This window comes from Scyliorhinus torazame, chromosome 8, assembly GCF_047496885.1.
Source record: "Scyliorhinus torazame isolate Kashiwa2021f chromosome 8, sScyTor2.1, whole genome shotgun sequence".
In the NCBI taxonomy this organism is placed as follows: Eukaryota; Metazoa; Chordata; class Chondrichthyes; order Carcharhiniformes; family Scyliorhinidae; genus Scyliorhinus; species Scyliorhinus torazame.
The window spans coordinates 25,592,055-25,607,532 of NC_092714.1; the positions used below are offsets into that span (position 1 = coordinate 25,592,055).

At 49.6% G+C, this 15,478-nt stretch overlaps 1 protein-coding gene across 3 annotated transcripts in view; it reads left to right on the forward strand.

Moving 5' to 3' along the window:
* The first annotated feature begins 212 nt into the window (after nucleotides 1-212).
* The window catches only part of LOC140427689 (interferon-induced GTP-binding protein Mx3-like), an 82,208-nt gene continuing 66,942 nt past the window's right edge, over nucleotides 213-15,478 (forward strand). For 2 of the 3 annotated variants that reach the window (XM_072513190.1, XM_072513191.1), the window contains exon 1: nucleotides 213-497. Coding sequence is in view for 2 of the 3 variants with exons in the window: in XM_072513191.1 (XP_072369292.1) it covers nucleotides 492-497 (6 nt within the window). In the remaining variant the exon portion in view is untranslated. Of the gene's footprint in view, nucleotides 498-734; nucleotides 1,045-15,478 lie in introns of those variants that run through there. The other variant, XM_072513189.1, reaches the window with a different exon arrangement.

Genomic DNA, 15,478 nt, shown 5'->3' on the forward strand with positions numbered 1-15,478 from the left:
TTTGTTTCCTCATGGAGGGTGGGGGGGGGGGGGGAGCTTATTTTGCAATGGTTTTCCTTTATTTTACAATGTTAGCATGAAAATCTTTTCTGAATAAAATTGCCGAAAAACCTTCTCTCACAGGAGTCAATGGCTGCAGCCTGGTTTACTTCCAGTTTCAATTCATCACAAAACAGAACTGAGTCGTTTCCTGGGAAGTGCAATTATTTCCAGGGATGGGCTCACGCCAGCCAGCCAGCCCTGTGTGAGAGAGGCAGCTCGGCAGAGACAGTCCTTGCTCCTGCAGGAGAGGCGTCGGCAGCTTTATCATTGGGGTGTGTGAGCTCCAGGTTTTGCTGACTGGCTGCTCCACTGTGCTGTTGTTCTGAGGTCAGAGTCTCGAGTTCTCACCCATTTTAGATCCTTTCAATCGCAACTGATTTGTTTCACCTCTGAGCGACACTCCACGTTCACTGTGCAGATCGAGGCATCTCTTTCTATTCGTCAGCCAAATGCAGGTAAGTGGTTCTTAAACCCGACTGAACTGAGTCATTTCGATGCGGTTTGTTGTACAAAAGATTCATAATCATTTCAATCCCCCCCCCCGACACACATACACACACACGTCTGTTAGCGCTGTTTTCCGAATGTGAAAGTTTACATTTTCATGTCACATTATTTCGACCTTTTGTTCCCTTTTAAAACTTGTGTCGTTTTCCGGAAAAGTTGTTGTTTACCTTGTTGCTGTTTGACCTGTTGTTCCTGTGCGATCCTGGCGTCCCAGCAGGTCAGTGAGTGCCTTTGGTTAATGCTGGTTGACATTGAGGCTCTGTCTTATCTGTCGGGTTTTGACAACGTCTCGGTGCCTGTCCAGCTTCCTGCTGCTGGTAAGGGTGAGAATTCGAAAGCCTAACCAGAAGGCAATGTGGATCATTAGGCTGGAAGCTGAATGGGAACCTGGTGGGTGTGTGGACCCGGGCAGCAGAGTTTGAGATGGTGTCGAATTTCGAACATGTGGGCTGTGGGAGGATGGCCAGGAGTGCACTGGAACAGTTAAATCTAGAGGTAAGCAGTGTCTGTGAAGCTCTCCGCAGCACCTGAGCAGAGAGGGGGACCGGTTGGTGTAATGTTACAGAGGTGAAAATAAATAATCTCAATTGTTTTTTTATATATACATGTTTTTATTGTTTTTTACATTTCATGTTGCATATCTCAGTTTGGATGTTGACCGCACATAGTATCATCAAAAAGCAATCAAGGTGAAATTAGAATAACAAAAGAGAGATAAGACTGATGCATGATCAATGACCACTGAGATATCCTCAATTACGACTCAGGAGAGGAGTTTGATAATACAAAGGCTTTAATAACCAGAAAACCAGACAGCTGCTGAGAAGTGTGCTCACTGCACGCTGCCTACTGAACGTAACCTTATATACAGCTTCCTGGGGGCGGAGCCGGAGGCGGAGTTCCCCAGGGTTCCAAACCCGGTCTTAAAGGGGCCTACGCATTAAAGGTACATATGTATACAGATATCATTCATCACATTCACCCAGTTTTAAAAAAACCCACATAGTCTGTCGGGGGTGAAGTGGAATTACAAGTTCAATCTTTTAGGTGGTCTGATTGCCCGTGTCGACCTTCTCAGCTCCGGCGGTGGTGCGGCAGGTACGGTCATCCTCGGTGGTGGTATCAGAAGCACGGTTGTCTGAGCCTTTGCCCTCGTTGGAGCAGGGGGGGTATCCGGGGTGACTAGGGTGATTGATGCTGGCGCCAGCTGGGGGGAGGGGGGGGGCGCTATGTGGAGGGCGCTGCTGGAGTTGACCGCCGGTGCGGGGAGGGGAGCGTCGGTGGAAGGGGGGGCGTCGATGGGCGAGCCAGCGGGTGCCAGGTCTCGCAGGGAAACGGTGTCCTGCCTGCCGTCGGGGTGCTCGACGTAGGCGTATTGAGGGTTTGCGTGTAATAGTTGGACCCTCTCGACCAGTGGATCTGTCTTATGGCTCCTCATGTGCCTCCGGAGTAGAACTGGTCCCGGAGCATCAGCCAACGTGGAAGCGAGACCCCTGAGGTGGACTTCCTGGGAAGAGGTTGCTGGGAGGTAAGTCAACCTTTAAAAGCACTTCTCTTTGCAGGGGCCGGCCAGTCGATTTCGGCGGCGTGAGAGCAGCTGGTTAGTCAGTTTCAGCGGGAGCATTGCGGAAGGAGGTTGCTGGGAGGTAAGTCAACCTTTAAAAGCACTTCTCTTTGCAGGGGCAGGCCAGTCGATTTCGGCGGCGTGAGAGCAGCTGGTTAGTCAGTTTCAGCGGGAGCATTGCGGAAGGAGGTTGCTGGGAGGTAAGTCAACCTTTAAAAGCACTTCTCTTTGCAGGGGCAGGCCAGTCGATTTCGGCGGCGTGAGAGCAGCTGGTTAGTCAATTTCAGCGGGAGCATTGCGGAAGGAGGTTGCTGGGAGGTAAGTCAACCTTTAAAAGCACTTCTCTTTGCAGGGGCAGGCCAGTCGATTTCGGCCGGAGAACAGCTGGTGAGTGGTGAGTCAGTTTCAGCAGGAGCTGAGAATTTTTTTTTTTTTTTAAATTAGTTTTTTAGGCGGGATCAGGAAGTCGACCCGCGGACGTCTGGGAAGACCCTCCCCAATAAATTCTGGTGGAGAGGAAACCCGAGACACTACACGTGTAGTGTCTCCCACCCGCCCTCCTCCTCTAACCTAATAATAAAACCCATTGGTCTGAGGTAAGTACCATATTTTATTATATTATTATTATTTTTTATAAAAATTTAATTTAGTTGTTAGCCAGATCTTGGTAGAAAGTTAGAGGAATGGCAGGGAAGGGAGTGCAATGTTCCTCCTGCAGGATGTTTGAGGTGAGGGATGCAGTTAGTGTCCCTGCTGATTTTACCTGCAGGAAGTGCTGCCATCTCCAGCTCCTCCAAGACCGAGTTAGGGAACTGGAGCTGGAGTTGGAAGAACTTCGGATCATTCGGGAGGCAGAAGGGGTCATAGATAGCAGCTTCAGGGAATTAGTTACACCAAAAATTGGAGATAGGTGGGTAACTGTAAGAGGGACTGGGAAAAAACAGTCAGTGCAGGGATCCCCTGCGGTCGTTCCCCTGAGAAACAAGTATACCGCTTTGGATACTTGTGGGGGGGGACGACTTACCAGGGGTAAGCCATGGGGTACGGGCCTCTGGCACGGAGTCTGTCCCTGTTGCTCAGAAGGGAAGGGGGGAGAGGAGCAGAGCATTAGTAATTGGGGACTCTATAGTCAGGGGCACAGATAGGAGATTTTGTGGGAGCGTGAGAGACTCACGTTTGGTATGTTGCCTCCCAGGTGCAAGGGTACGTGATGTCTCGGATCGTGTTTTCCGGGTCCTTAGGGGGGAGGGGGAGCAGCCCCAAGTCGTGGTCCACATTGGCACCAACGACATAGGTAGGAAAGGGGACAAGGATGTCAGGCAGGCTTTCAAGGAGCTAGGATGGAAGCTCAGAACTAGAACAAACAGAGTTGTTATCTCTGGGTTGTTGCCCGTGCCACGTGATAGTGAGATGAGGAATAGGGAGAGAGAGCATTTAAACACGTGGCTACAGGGATGGTGCAGGCGGGAGGGTTTCAGATTTTTGGATAACTGGGGCTCTTTCTGGGGAAGGTGGGACCTCTACAGACAGGATGGTCTACATCTGAACCTGAGGGGCACAAATATCCTGGGGGGGAGATTTGTTAGTGCTCTTTGGGGGGGTTTAAACTAATGCAGCAGGGGCATGGGAACCTGGATTGTATTTTTAGGGTAAGGGAGAATGAGAGTATAGAGGTCAGGAGCACAGATTTGACGTCGCAGGAGGGGGCCAGCGTTCAGGTAGGTGGTTTGAAGTGTGTCTACTTCAATGCCAGGAGTATACGAAACAAGGTAGGGGAACTGGCAGCGTGGGTTGGTACCTGGGACTTCGATGTTGTGGCCATTTCGGAGACATGGATAGAGCAGGGACAGGAATGGATGTTGCAGGTTCCGGGGTTTAGGTGTTTTAGTAAGCTCAGAGAAGGAGGCAAAAGAGGGGGAGGTGTGGCGCTGCTAGTCAAGAGCAGTATTACGGTGGCGGAGAGGATGCTAGATGGGGACTCTTCTTCCGAGGTAGTATTGGCTGAAGTTAGAAACAGGAAAGGAGAGGTCACCCTGTTGGGAGTTTTTTATAGGCCTCCTAATAGTTCTAGGGATGTAGAGGAAAGGATGGCGAAGATGATTCTGGATATGAGCGAAAGTAACAGGGTAGTTATTATGGGAGACTTTAACTTTCCAAATATTGAATGGAAAATATATAGTTCGAGTACAATAGATGGGTCGTTTTTTGTACAGTGTGTGCAGGAGGGTTTCCTGAAACAATATGTTGACAGGCCAACAAGAGGCGAGGCCACGTTGGATTTGGTTTTGGGTAATGAACCAGGCCAGGTGTTGGATTTGGAGGTAGGAGAGCACTTTGGGGACAGTGACCACAATTCGGTGACGTTTACGTTAATGATGGAAAGGGATAAGTATACACCGCAGGGCAAGAGTTATAGCTGGGGGAAGGGCAATTATGATGCCATCAGACGTGACTTGGGGGGGATAAGGTGGAGAAGTAGGCTGCAAGTGTTGGGCACACTGGATAAGTGGGGCTTGTTCAAGGATCAGCTACTGCGTGTTCTTGATAAGTATGTACCGGTCAGACAGGGAGGAAGGCGTCGAGCGAGGGAACCGTGGTTTACCAAGGAAGTGGAATCTCTTGTTAAGAGGAAGAAGAAGGCCTATGTGAAGATGAAGTGTGAAGTTTCGGTTGGGGCGATGGATAGTTACAAGGTAGCGAGGAAGGATCTAAAGAGAGAGCTAAGACGAGCAAGGAGGGGACATGAGAAGTATTTGGCAGGAAGGATCAAGGAAAACCCAAAAGCTTTCTATAGGTATGTCAGGAATAAGCGAATGACTAGGGAAAGAGTAGGACCAGTCAAGGACAGGAATGGGAAATTGTGTGTGGAGTCTGAAGAGATAGGCGAGATACTAAATGAATATTTTTCGTCAGTATTCACTCAGGAAAAAGATAATGTTGTGGAGGAGAATGCTGAGCCCCAGGCTAATAGAATAGATGGCATTGAGGTACGTAGGGAAGAGGTGTTGGCAATTCTGGACAGGCTGAAAATAGATAAGTCCCCGGGACCTGATGGGATTTATCCTAGGATTCTATGGGAGGCCAGGGAAGAGATTGCTGGACCTTTGGCTTTGATTTTTATGTCATCATTGGCTACAGGAATAGTGCCAGAGGACTGGAGGACAGCAAATGTGGTCCCTTTGTTCAAAAAGGGGAGCAGAGACAACCCCGGCAACTATAGACCGGTGAGCCTCACGTCTGTAGTGGGTAAAGTCTTGGAGGGGATTATAAGGGACAAGATTTATAATCATCTAGATAGGAATAATATGATCAGGGATAGTCAGCATGGCTTTGTGAAGGGTAGGTCATGCCTCACAAACCTTATTGAGTTCTTTGAGAAGGTGACTGAACAGGTAGACGAGGGTAGAGCAGTTGATGTGGTGTATATGGATTTCAGCAAAGCGTTTGATAAGGTTCCCCACGGTAGGCTATTGCAAAAAATACGGAGGCTGGGGATTGAGGGTGATTTAGAGATGTGGATCAGAAATTGGCTAGCTGAAAGAAGACAGAGGGTGGTGGTTGATGGGAAATGTTCAGAATGGAGTACAGTCACAAGTGGAGTACCACAAGGATCTGTTCTGGGGCCGTTGCTGTTTGTCATTTTTATCAATGACCTAGAGGAAGGCGCAGAAGGGTGGGTGAGTAAATTTGCAGACGATACTAAAGTCGGTGGTGTTGTCGATAGTGTGGAAGGATGTAGCAGGTTACAGAGGGATATAGATAAGCTGCAGAGCTGGGCTGAGAGGTGGCAAATGGAGTTTAATGTAGAGAAGTGTGAGGTGATTCACTTTGGAAGGAATAACAGGAATGCGGAATATTTGGCTAATGGTAAAGTTCTTGAAAGTGTGGCTGAGCAGAGGGATCTAGGTGTCCATGTACATAGATCCCTGAAAGTTGCCACCCAGGTTGATAGGGTTGTGAAGAAGGCCTATGGAGTGTTGGCCTTTATTGGTAGAGGGATTGAGTTCCGGAGTCGGGAGGTCATGTTGCAGCTGTACAGAACTCTGGTCCGGCCGCATTTGGAGTATTGCGTACAGTTCTGGTCACCGCATTATAGGAAGGACGTGGAGGCTTTGGAGCGGGTGCAGAGGAGATTTACCAGGATGTTGCCTGGTATGGAGGGAAAATCTTATGAGGAAAGGCTGACGGACTTGAGGTTGTTTTCGTTGGAGAGAAGAAGGTTAAGAGGAGACTTAATAGAGGCATACAAAATGATCAGGGGGTTGGATAGGGTGGACAGTGAGAGCCTTCTCCCGCGGATGGATATGGCTGGCACGAGGGGACATAACTTTAAACTGAGGGGTAATAGATATAGGACAGAGGTCAGAGGTAGGTTCTTTACGCAAAGAGTAGTGAGGCCGTGGAATGCCCTACCTGCTACAGTAGTGAACTCGCCAACATTGAGGGCATTTAAAAGTTTATTGGATAAACATATGGATGATAATGGCATAGTGTAGGTTAGATGGCTTTTGTTTCGGTGCAACATCGTGGGCCGAAGGGCCTGTACTGCGCTGTATTGTTCTATGTTCTATGTTCTATGTTCTAAACGGTTGTGAGGGGTTTCGTTTGTGGCTGTACAGAGGAGCGACCTAATGGAGTGTAGGGCATTGGGTAGGACCCCCTGCCAGTGGGCGATTGGGAGACTTCTTGACCGTAGCGCTAGAAGAACAGCCTTTCAAACTGTTGCGTTCTCCCTCTCCACCTGCCCCCTTCCCCGCGGGTTATAGCTGGTCGTTCTGCACGAGGCGATGCCCTTGTTGAGCAGATACTGACGCAGCTCATCGCTCATGAACGATGTATCCCGGTCGCTGTGGATATAAGCGGGGAAACCAAACAGGGTGAAGATGCTGTGCAGTGCCTTGATTACAGAGGCCGAGGTCATATCGGGGCAGGGGACAACGAATGGGAAGCGGGAGAATTCGTCGATGACAGTGAGGAAGTAGGTGTTGCGGTTGGTGGACGGGAGGGGCCCTTTGAAGTCCACGCTTAGTCGCTCAAAGGGCCCAGAGGCCTTTACCAGACGAGCCTTGTCTGGCCGATAGAAGTGTGGTTTGCACTCCGCACAGATCTGGCAAGCCTTGGTCATGGCCTTGACCTCCTCGGTGGAGTAAGTTAGGTTGCGGGACTTGATGAAATGGGCAAGCTGGGAGACCCCCGGCTGGCAGAGGTTATCGTGGACGGCCCGCAGACGGTCTTTCTGCGCATTGGCGCACGTGCCGTGGGACAGGGCATCTTTTTTTTTCATCTGGGGACTTGTTGAGCTTCCCCAGACGATATGTAATATCGTGTAGGTGGAGAGTTCGATCCTCCACCTCAGAATTTTATCATTCTATATTTTGCCCCGTTGTACGTTATCGAACATAAAGGCGACCGACCATTGGTCGGTGACGAGGGCGAACCTCCTACCGGCTAGGTAGTGCCTCCAGTGCCGCACAGCCTCCACTATGGCTTGTGCATCCTTCGCGACTGCAGAGTGTCGAATTTCCGAGGCGGTGAGGGTTCGGGAGAAGAACGCTACCGGTTTGCCCGCCTGGTTGAGGGTAGCAGCCAGGGCGACGTCTGATGCGTCGCTTTCTACCTGGAAGGGAATGGTTTCGTCCACCGCGTGCATGGTGGCCTTGATGATATTGGCCTTGATACGACTGAAGGCCGACTGACCCTCAGCCGTCAGGGGACAAACCGTGGTCTTAATGAGTGGACGGGCTTTGTCCGCATATCTGGGGACCCACTGGGCATAATAGGAAAAGAGCCCCAGGCACCCTTGAAGCTACGGGGGAGGGGAAGTTCCTTAAGGGGGCGCATGCGGTCGGGGTCTGGCCCTAGGACCCCGTTTTCCACGACGTAGCCGAGCATGGCTAGCTGGGTTGTGTGGAACACGCATTTCTCTTTATTGTATGTCAGATTGAGGGCCCGGGAGGTCTGGAGGAACTTCCTCAGGTTTTTGTCATGGTCCTGCTGGTCATGGCCGCAGATGGTGACGTTGTCCAAGTACGGGTATGTAGCCCGTAAGCCGTACTGCTCCACCATTTGATCCATTGCCCTTTGGAAAACTGAGACTCCGTTTGTGACCCCGAAACCGACCCTGAGGAAGTGCAAGAGCCGACCGGCTGCTTCGAAGGCTGTATAGGGGCGGTCCTCTGGTCGGATAGGGAGTTGATGATAGGCTGATTTTAGGTCGACCGTGGAGGATACTCGATACTGGGCGATTTGGTTCACCATTTCTGCTATGCGGGGAAGTGGGTACGCATCGAGTTGCGTAAAGCGGCTTATGGTCTGGCTATAGTCCACCACCAGACGTTGTTTTTCCCCGGAGCGGACTACCAGTACTTGTGCCATAAGACCATAAGACATAGGAGCGGAAGTAAGGCCATTCGGTCCATTGAGTCCACTCCATCAAGGCTGATTTCAACTCCATTTACCCACTCTCTCTCCATAGCCCTTAATTCCTCGAGAAATCAAGAATTTATCAACTTCTGTCATAAAGACACTCAACGTCCCGGCCTCCACCGCCCTCTGTGGCAATGAATTCCACAGACCCACCACTCTCTGGCTGAAGAAATTTCTCCTCATCTCTGTTCTAAAGTGACTCCCTTTTATTCTAGGGCTGTGCCCCCGGGTCCTAGTCTCCCCTGCTAATGGAAACAACTTCCCTATGTCCACCCTATCTAAGCCATTCATTATCTTGAAAGTTTCTATTAGATCTCCCCTCAACCTCCTAAACGCCAATGAATATAATCCCAGGATCCTCAGACGTTCATCGTATGTTAGGCCTACCATTCCTGGGATCATCCGTGTGACTCTCTGCTGGACCCGCTCCAGTGCCAGTATGTCCTTCATGAGGTGTGGGGCCCAAAATTGCTCACAGTATTCTAAATGGGGCCTAACTAGTGCTTTATAAAGCTTCAGAAGTACATCCCTGCTTTTATATTCCAAGCCTCTTGAGATAAATGACAACATTGCATTTGCTTTCTTAATTACGGACTCAACCTGCAAGTTTACCTTTAGAGAATCCTGGACTAGGACTCCTAAGTCCCTTTGCACTTCAGCATTATGAATTTTGTCACCGTTTAGAAAATAGTCCATGCCTCTATTCTTCTTTCCAAAGTGCAAGACCTTGCACTTGCCCACGTTGAATTTCATCAGCCATTTCTTGGACCACTCTCCTAAGCTGTCTAAATCTTTCTGCAGCCTCCCCACCTCCTCAGTACTACCTGCCCCTCCAGCTATCTTTGTATCATCAGCAAACTTAGCCAGAATGCCCCCAGTCCCGTCATCTAGATCGTTAATATATAAAGAGAACAGCTGTGGCCCCAACACTGAACCCTGCGGGACACCACTCGTCACCGGTTGCCATTCCGAAAAAGAACCTTTTATCCCAATTCTCTGCCTTCTGCCTGACAGCCAATCATCAATCCATGTTAGTACCTTGCCTCAAATACCATGGGCCCTTATTTTACTCAGCAGTCTCTCGTGAGGCACCTTATCAAAGGCCTTTTGGAAGTCAAGATAGATAACATTCATTGGCTCTCCTTGGTCTAACCTATTTGTTATCTCTTCAAAGAACTCATAACAGGTTTGTCAGGCACGACCTCCCCTTACTAAATCCTCCAAGGGCTGTTGCTAGCCTCTATGACCCCTTTTAGAAGCCGCTGAACCTCTGACTTGATGAAAGTCATGTCTTGGGCACTGTACCGCCGACTCCTGGTGGCGCCGGCTTACAGTCAGGGGTGAGGTTCGCGAAGGAGGGTGGTGCAACTTTGAGTGTCGCCAGGCTACATACCGTGAGCGGGGGCAGGGGTCCGCCGAACTTCAGGGTCAGGCTTCGGTGGCTGCACTGAAAGTCCAGACCGAGCAGCAGGGGGCGCAGAGGTGAGGGAGGACATAACGTTTAAAATGGGCGTATTTGGCGTCTTGGATAGTGAGGTTCGCGACACAATACCCCGTGATTTGGACCGCGTGAGACCCAAATGCGAGGGCGATAGTTTGGGAGGCGGGATAGGTGCGCAGGGAGCAACGTCTTACCGTGTCTGGATGGATAAAACTCTCCGTGCTCCTGGAGTCAAAATGGCAGGGGGTGTCGCGGCCGTTGATTTGAACCTGCATCATTGAGTTTCGCAGGTGCTTCGGCCGAGATGGATCGAGCGTGATCGCTCCTAGTTGCGGGTAGTCAGAGTCCTCGGTTCAATCGGACTCGCAAAAGGGCCGCTGCCATCGGTCGCACGTTTCGAGTTTTAAAGGTGGCCGGCACCAAGATGCCCGTCCCCATGACTCGCACGAGGCCGATGACGCATCGGAAGTAGGCATGTCTGGCCGCCGCACGGCCGCGTTGCGGGGCCTGTGGTCCCGGGAGTTCGATTTCTGGGCCCGATGAGACTTTTGTTTCTGGCCTTTGGGCCCAGCCAGGCAGACCTTCGCGAAATGCCCCTTCTTTCCGCATTCGTCGCAGATAGCGGAGCGGGCCGGGCAACGTGGCGTATGTGCTGGCCTTGCCCACAGAAATAGCATTGGGGGTCCCTGGTGTGAGCGGGTTCGCAAGGTCCGCGAAGTACGTGCGGAAATTATGGTGGGCCGCTTCCAGGGAAGAGGCAAGTTTTACTGTGCCTTGGAGGTCCTTCGCTCCGTCTTCTAGGAGCCGCTGCCGGATGTACGTGGATCGGATACCGGACACGAAAGCATCACAAATATGTATGTTCATGTGGACTTCTGCCGTCACCTCTTTATGGTCGGAGTTCCTGGCGAGCGCGGTGAGTCTCTCCAAGTATTCATCCAGCGTTTCCCCGGAGTGCTGGCGGCAGGTCGAGAGCAAATGTCTGGCGTGTATCTCGTTTATCGGCTTTACAAAGCGCTTCTGTAGGATTTCGACCGCCGTTTCGTACGTCATAGCTTTCTCGATCAAGTAGGATAGTCGGTGGCCCATCCGGGCATGTAGTAAGCTCAGCTTGCGAGGCCCGTCAACTTCAGTCTCTGAGGAATTCAGATAGGCCTGAAAGCACCGGAGCCAGTATTAAAAAATTTCAGTGGCTTCCGGCGACCAAGCGTCCAAATTGAGCTTCTCCGGCTTTAGACCGCAGTCCATCATGATATAGTCTGGTTATTAAGTTGAGATACCCTCAATTACGACTCAGGAGAGGAGTTTGATAATACAAAGGCTTCAATAACCAGAAAACCAGACAGCTGCCGAGAAATGTGCTCACTGCACGCTGCCTACTGAATGTAACCTTATATACAGCTTCCTGGGGGTGGAGCCGGAGGCGGAGTCCCCCAGGGTTCCAAACACGGTCTTAAAGGGGCCTACACATTAAAGGTACATATGCATACAGATATCATTCATCACAACCACTAAAACGAGGTTGTAGTCCAATTGAAGGCTTTAATAAGCTAGATGTTTCCCACAGCAGCTCAGGTACAGAATGAGGGCTGCTGGGACGGCACGGGTTCTTATACCCAGCCTATCAGGGCGGAGCTATTATACATTCTAGCCAATAGCAAGCATATAGGTTCTACCAATGGTACTTCAGCCTCTCAGGTACCGTAATACCTATAATACCACAAAGACCAAAGAGCGAGAAACACAAATCATGACATGGACATGTCACCAAGGTTGTGAGCAATCATGTCCAACCTGAGATAGTTACTGGGAAGATGGCTGGAGTCAATACAAAGGAATAGAAGCTCTGTTTCAGGCACACATGGATTATTATGATCGGTTCTGGGCAATTCATTTTGGAAGGAATAACAGGAAGACAGAGTACTGGGCTAATGGTAAGATTCTTGGCAGTGTGGATGAGCAGAGAGATCTCGGTGTCCATGTACATAGATCCCTGAAAGTTGCCACTCAGGTTGAGAGGGTTGTTAAGAAGGCGGACGGTGTGTTAGCTTTTATTGGTAGAGGGATTAAGTTTCGGAGCCATGAAGTCATGTTACAGCTTGTTTTTGAAAACTCGCCACTATTCTTAGAAGTCCCCCTATACCAAAAAGGGCTGACATTCTATATGGTGATCAGGGATTCTCACTCCCTGACTCCGATGCAAGCTTCAGTGGGTGCTATTCAGGTCAAACTATATTTTCAAGTTATCCCCCGGTATAACCCATACCTTCACCGAAGATTTCATCTACTTACCACTTAGTAGCATCGATCCTAGGTCCCGCATTGCTAAGTAAGTAAAATAGACTAATAACCACTGTTTTAGGTTAAAACTTTTCAGTTATTTTATTATTATATATTTTTTTCTCTTTTTAAAAGATGCAATCACTGTCTTTACAGAAAAGTAAAAAGATCTTGCTTCTGGGTCCTTCTGATTGGTTGAAGGGACCTTCAGGCCCTACTTGACAATCAATCATCTTTTAAAAACCTGATCTTCTTTCGATGTATTAGCTATTTTAGCTCGGCTGCTTTGCCCTGTCTCTTTCCCATGACCGAGCTGACTGTAATCCATCTCTAGCTGCTTCTCCCCTCTCTCTGAGTTCTGGTTGTCGTTCTGGTAGTTCCTGCTCTTGTCTCTCGGTTTATATTCGCTTTCTAACAATTAAGTTTTTATGATGTTATTGTAAAGTAACTCTTATTTTCTTTGATTGTAAAAAGTACCTTTGATCTAAACCTTTTAATTCAACTAAGTATTCATTTTGACATGACTTCATCTTATAGATCTGATTACATTGTTTCCTTTGTGATGTTCAAAATGCTTTGGTTTCAAGAGGTGTTACTTTTAATGCCTGTCAGTTCTATAGTTTTATTTTCCAATTGTGTCCTCAGCTCAATTTTGACTTTGATTTTGGCTTTGAATTATGTTTCTCGTAGACTGATAAACCTGGTATTAGCACATTTTCACACCTAGAATTATCACCAAATTCAACTGAACCTCATCCATTCTTTTCCAGATCCTTACTAAGTTAGTTACTTTCAATGAAGGTGTGAGCCATTGTTTGTGGCTTCATTCAAAATCCTGTTTGTCTTGTTTGCTAAGCCTGCTTGACCAAGGATATCTGCATTTTACAATCCTGCTCCTGGCAGCTGCTGTTAACCCTTTGTGGGATCTTTCCCTGTATCCTCTCAGTTTATCTCAGACCAGATATTGCCAGACTTCCATGTTTCAAATGACACATCTTTCCATATTATGAATTACAAGCTGTACAAAACTCTGGTGCGGCCGCATTTGGAGTATAGTGTGCAATTCTGATCGCCGCATTATAGGAAGGATGTGGAAACATTGGAAAGGGTGCAGAGGAGATTTACCAGAATGTTGCCTGGTATGGAGGGAAGATCTTATGAGGAAAGGCTGAGGGACTTGAGGCTGTTTTCGTTAGAGAGAAGAAGGTTAAAAGGTGACTTAATTGAGGCATACAAGATGATCAGAGGATTGGATAGGGTGGACAGTGAGAGCCTTTTTCCTCGGATGGTGATGTCTAGCACGAGGGGACATAGCTTTAAATTGAGGGGAGATAGATATAGGACAGATGTCAGAGGTAGGTTCTTTACTCAGAGTATTAAGGGCGTGGAATGCCCTGCCTGCAACAGTAGTGGACTCGCCAACACTAAGGGCATTCAAAGGGTCATTGGAAAGACATATGGACGATAAGGGAATAGTGTAGATGGGCTTTAGAGTGGTTTCACAGGTCGGCGCAACATCGAGGGCCGAAGGGCCTGTACTGCGCTGTAATGTTCTATGTTCTATGTTCTGTGTTATCAATAGTCGGTTCCCACCACTTTAGACTGAGTCTGAAGGTTTTAGTTTCAGGTGCCACCCCTGAGACTTAATGACAAGAAATCTGAGGTGATGCTCCAGCCCGGTGAGTAATGAGAGGGTGCTGCACTGTCGGAGTTACTGGGCTGGTTCTCCGATTTGAAGACTAAATGCTGACCCCGGCGTGGAAACGGTGGCGTTTTACACCAGGAAAAATGGCGCAAAAGCTGCATCGACCCTCCCGTCTGGTGGGGGCTAGCAGGCACGCAGCGTAAAGCCCTTACCTGCGGATACGGCCAGAGAATTGCCGGATCCGTGGCCGCGTATGTGCATGGCCGCGCATGCAACATGCTGCCGGCCACCCGCGGACCCGGCCTGCCAAAAATGGCCCCCCTGTAATAATCCTTGCCACCACTAGAACAATCCCCACCAGTGCCCTAGCCCCCGCCAAAGCCCCCCGCTGCTCGCGGAACGGCTCCCCCCTCCCCCCACCTGCGGCACGCTGGACTCAGTCCGCAGCCACCGCGCCGGATTCATGAAAATAAAAAGGACAAGTGATCCACGCCGTCGGGAACTCAGCCCATCGGGGGCGGAGCGTCGGGGGAGGGCCTCAGGTGTCATCCTGAGGCCATCCCGACAGCACGCGCCGTACTCTTCGAGTACGCCATTTTCGAGGGGGCGGAGCATTGTAAAAGCACTGCCGCCCCCGATTTCGGCACAAACGAGGATTCTCCGGCCGATCACTGATTGGGATTTTGGCGTCTGCAACCGGAGAATTCCGCCCACTGTCTTTCAGATGTGTGTTAAATCAAGACTCTGTCTGCTCTCTCAGGCGGATGTAAAAGATGAATCTTCCGCAGGGTGACAATCTGTCATTTTGGACTGCTACTTCGTTCACAATGAGAGAGCATTTTTTGCCTGGCGCTCGGTGTTATGTTATTAACCCTGTGGGCTGTACCTATGGGCCATTGTGTGGCTTCACCCACAGGGGATATGTTGGGGCATGTACGGGCTCTGCCCATGGCTCCACCCCCTTTACAGGAAGTATAAGAGCTGCTGACCTGCGGGGCCGTCTTCAGTGTTGTACCGGTCACAGGCAGGCTCAGTTCTAAGCTGATTAAAACCACGGTTTACTTCTCCACGTGTCTTCGAGTGAATTGATGGTCGCATCAGGGCTTATATAAATACACAATGTAAAAACGCAGACACAGGCATTGGGTGAAGCATATAGGAGTGTAGTACTACTCAGTAGCGAGGATGTGTGAAGAGACCAAATCAGTCCATAAGTCCATAAGAGGGTCCTTCAAGAGTCTGGTAACAGTGGGGAAGAAGCTGTTTTTGAATCTGTTGGTGGATTTTCTCAGACTTTTGTATCTCCTGCCCAATGGAAAAAGTTGGAAGAGTGAGTAAGCCGGGTGGGAGGGGTCTTTGATTATGATACCCGCTTTCCCAAGGCAGCGGGAGGTGCAGAGTCAATGGATGGGAGGCAGGTTCGCGTGATGGACTGGGCGGTGTTCACGACTCTCTGTAGTTTCTTACGGTCTTGGGCCGAGCAGTTGCCATACCAGGCAGTGATGCAGCCTGATAGGATGCTTTCTATGGTGCATCTGTAAAAGTTGGTAAGAGTCAATGTGGACATGCCGAA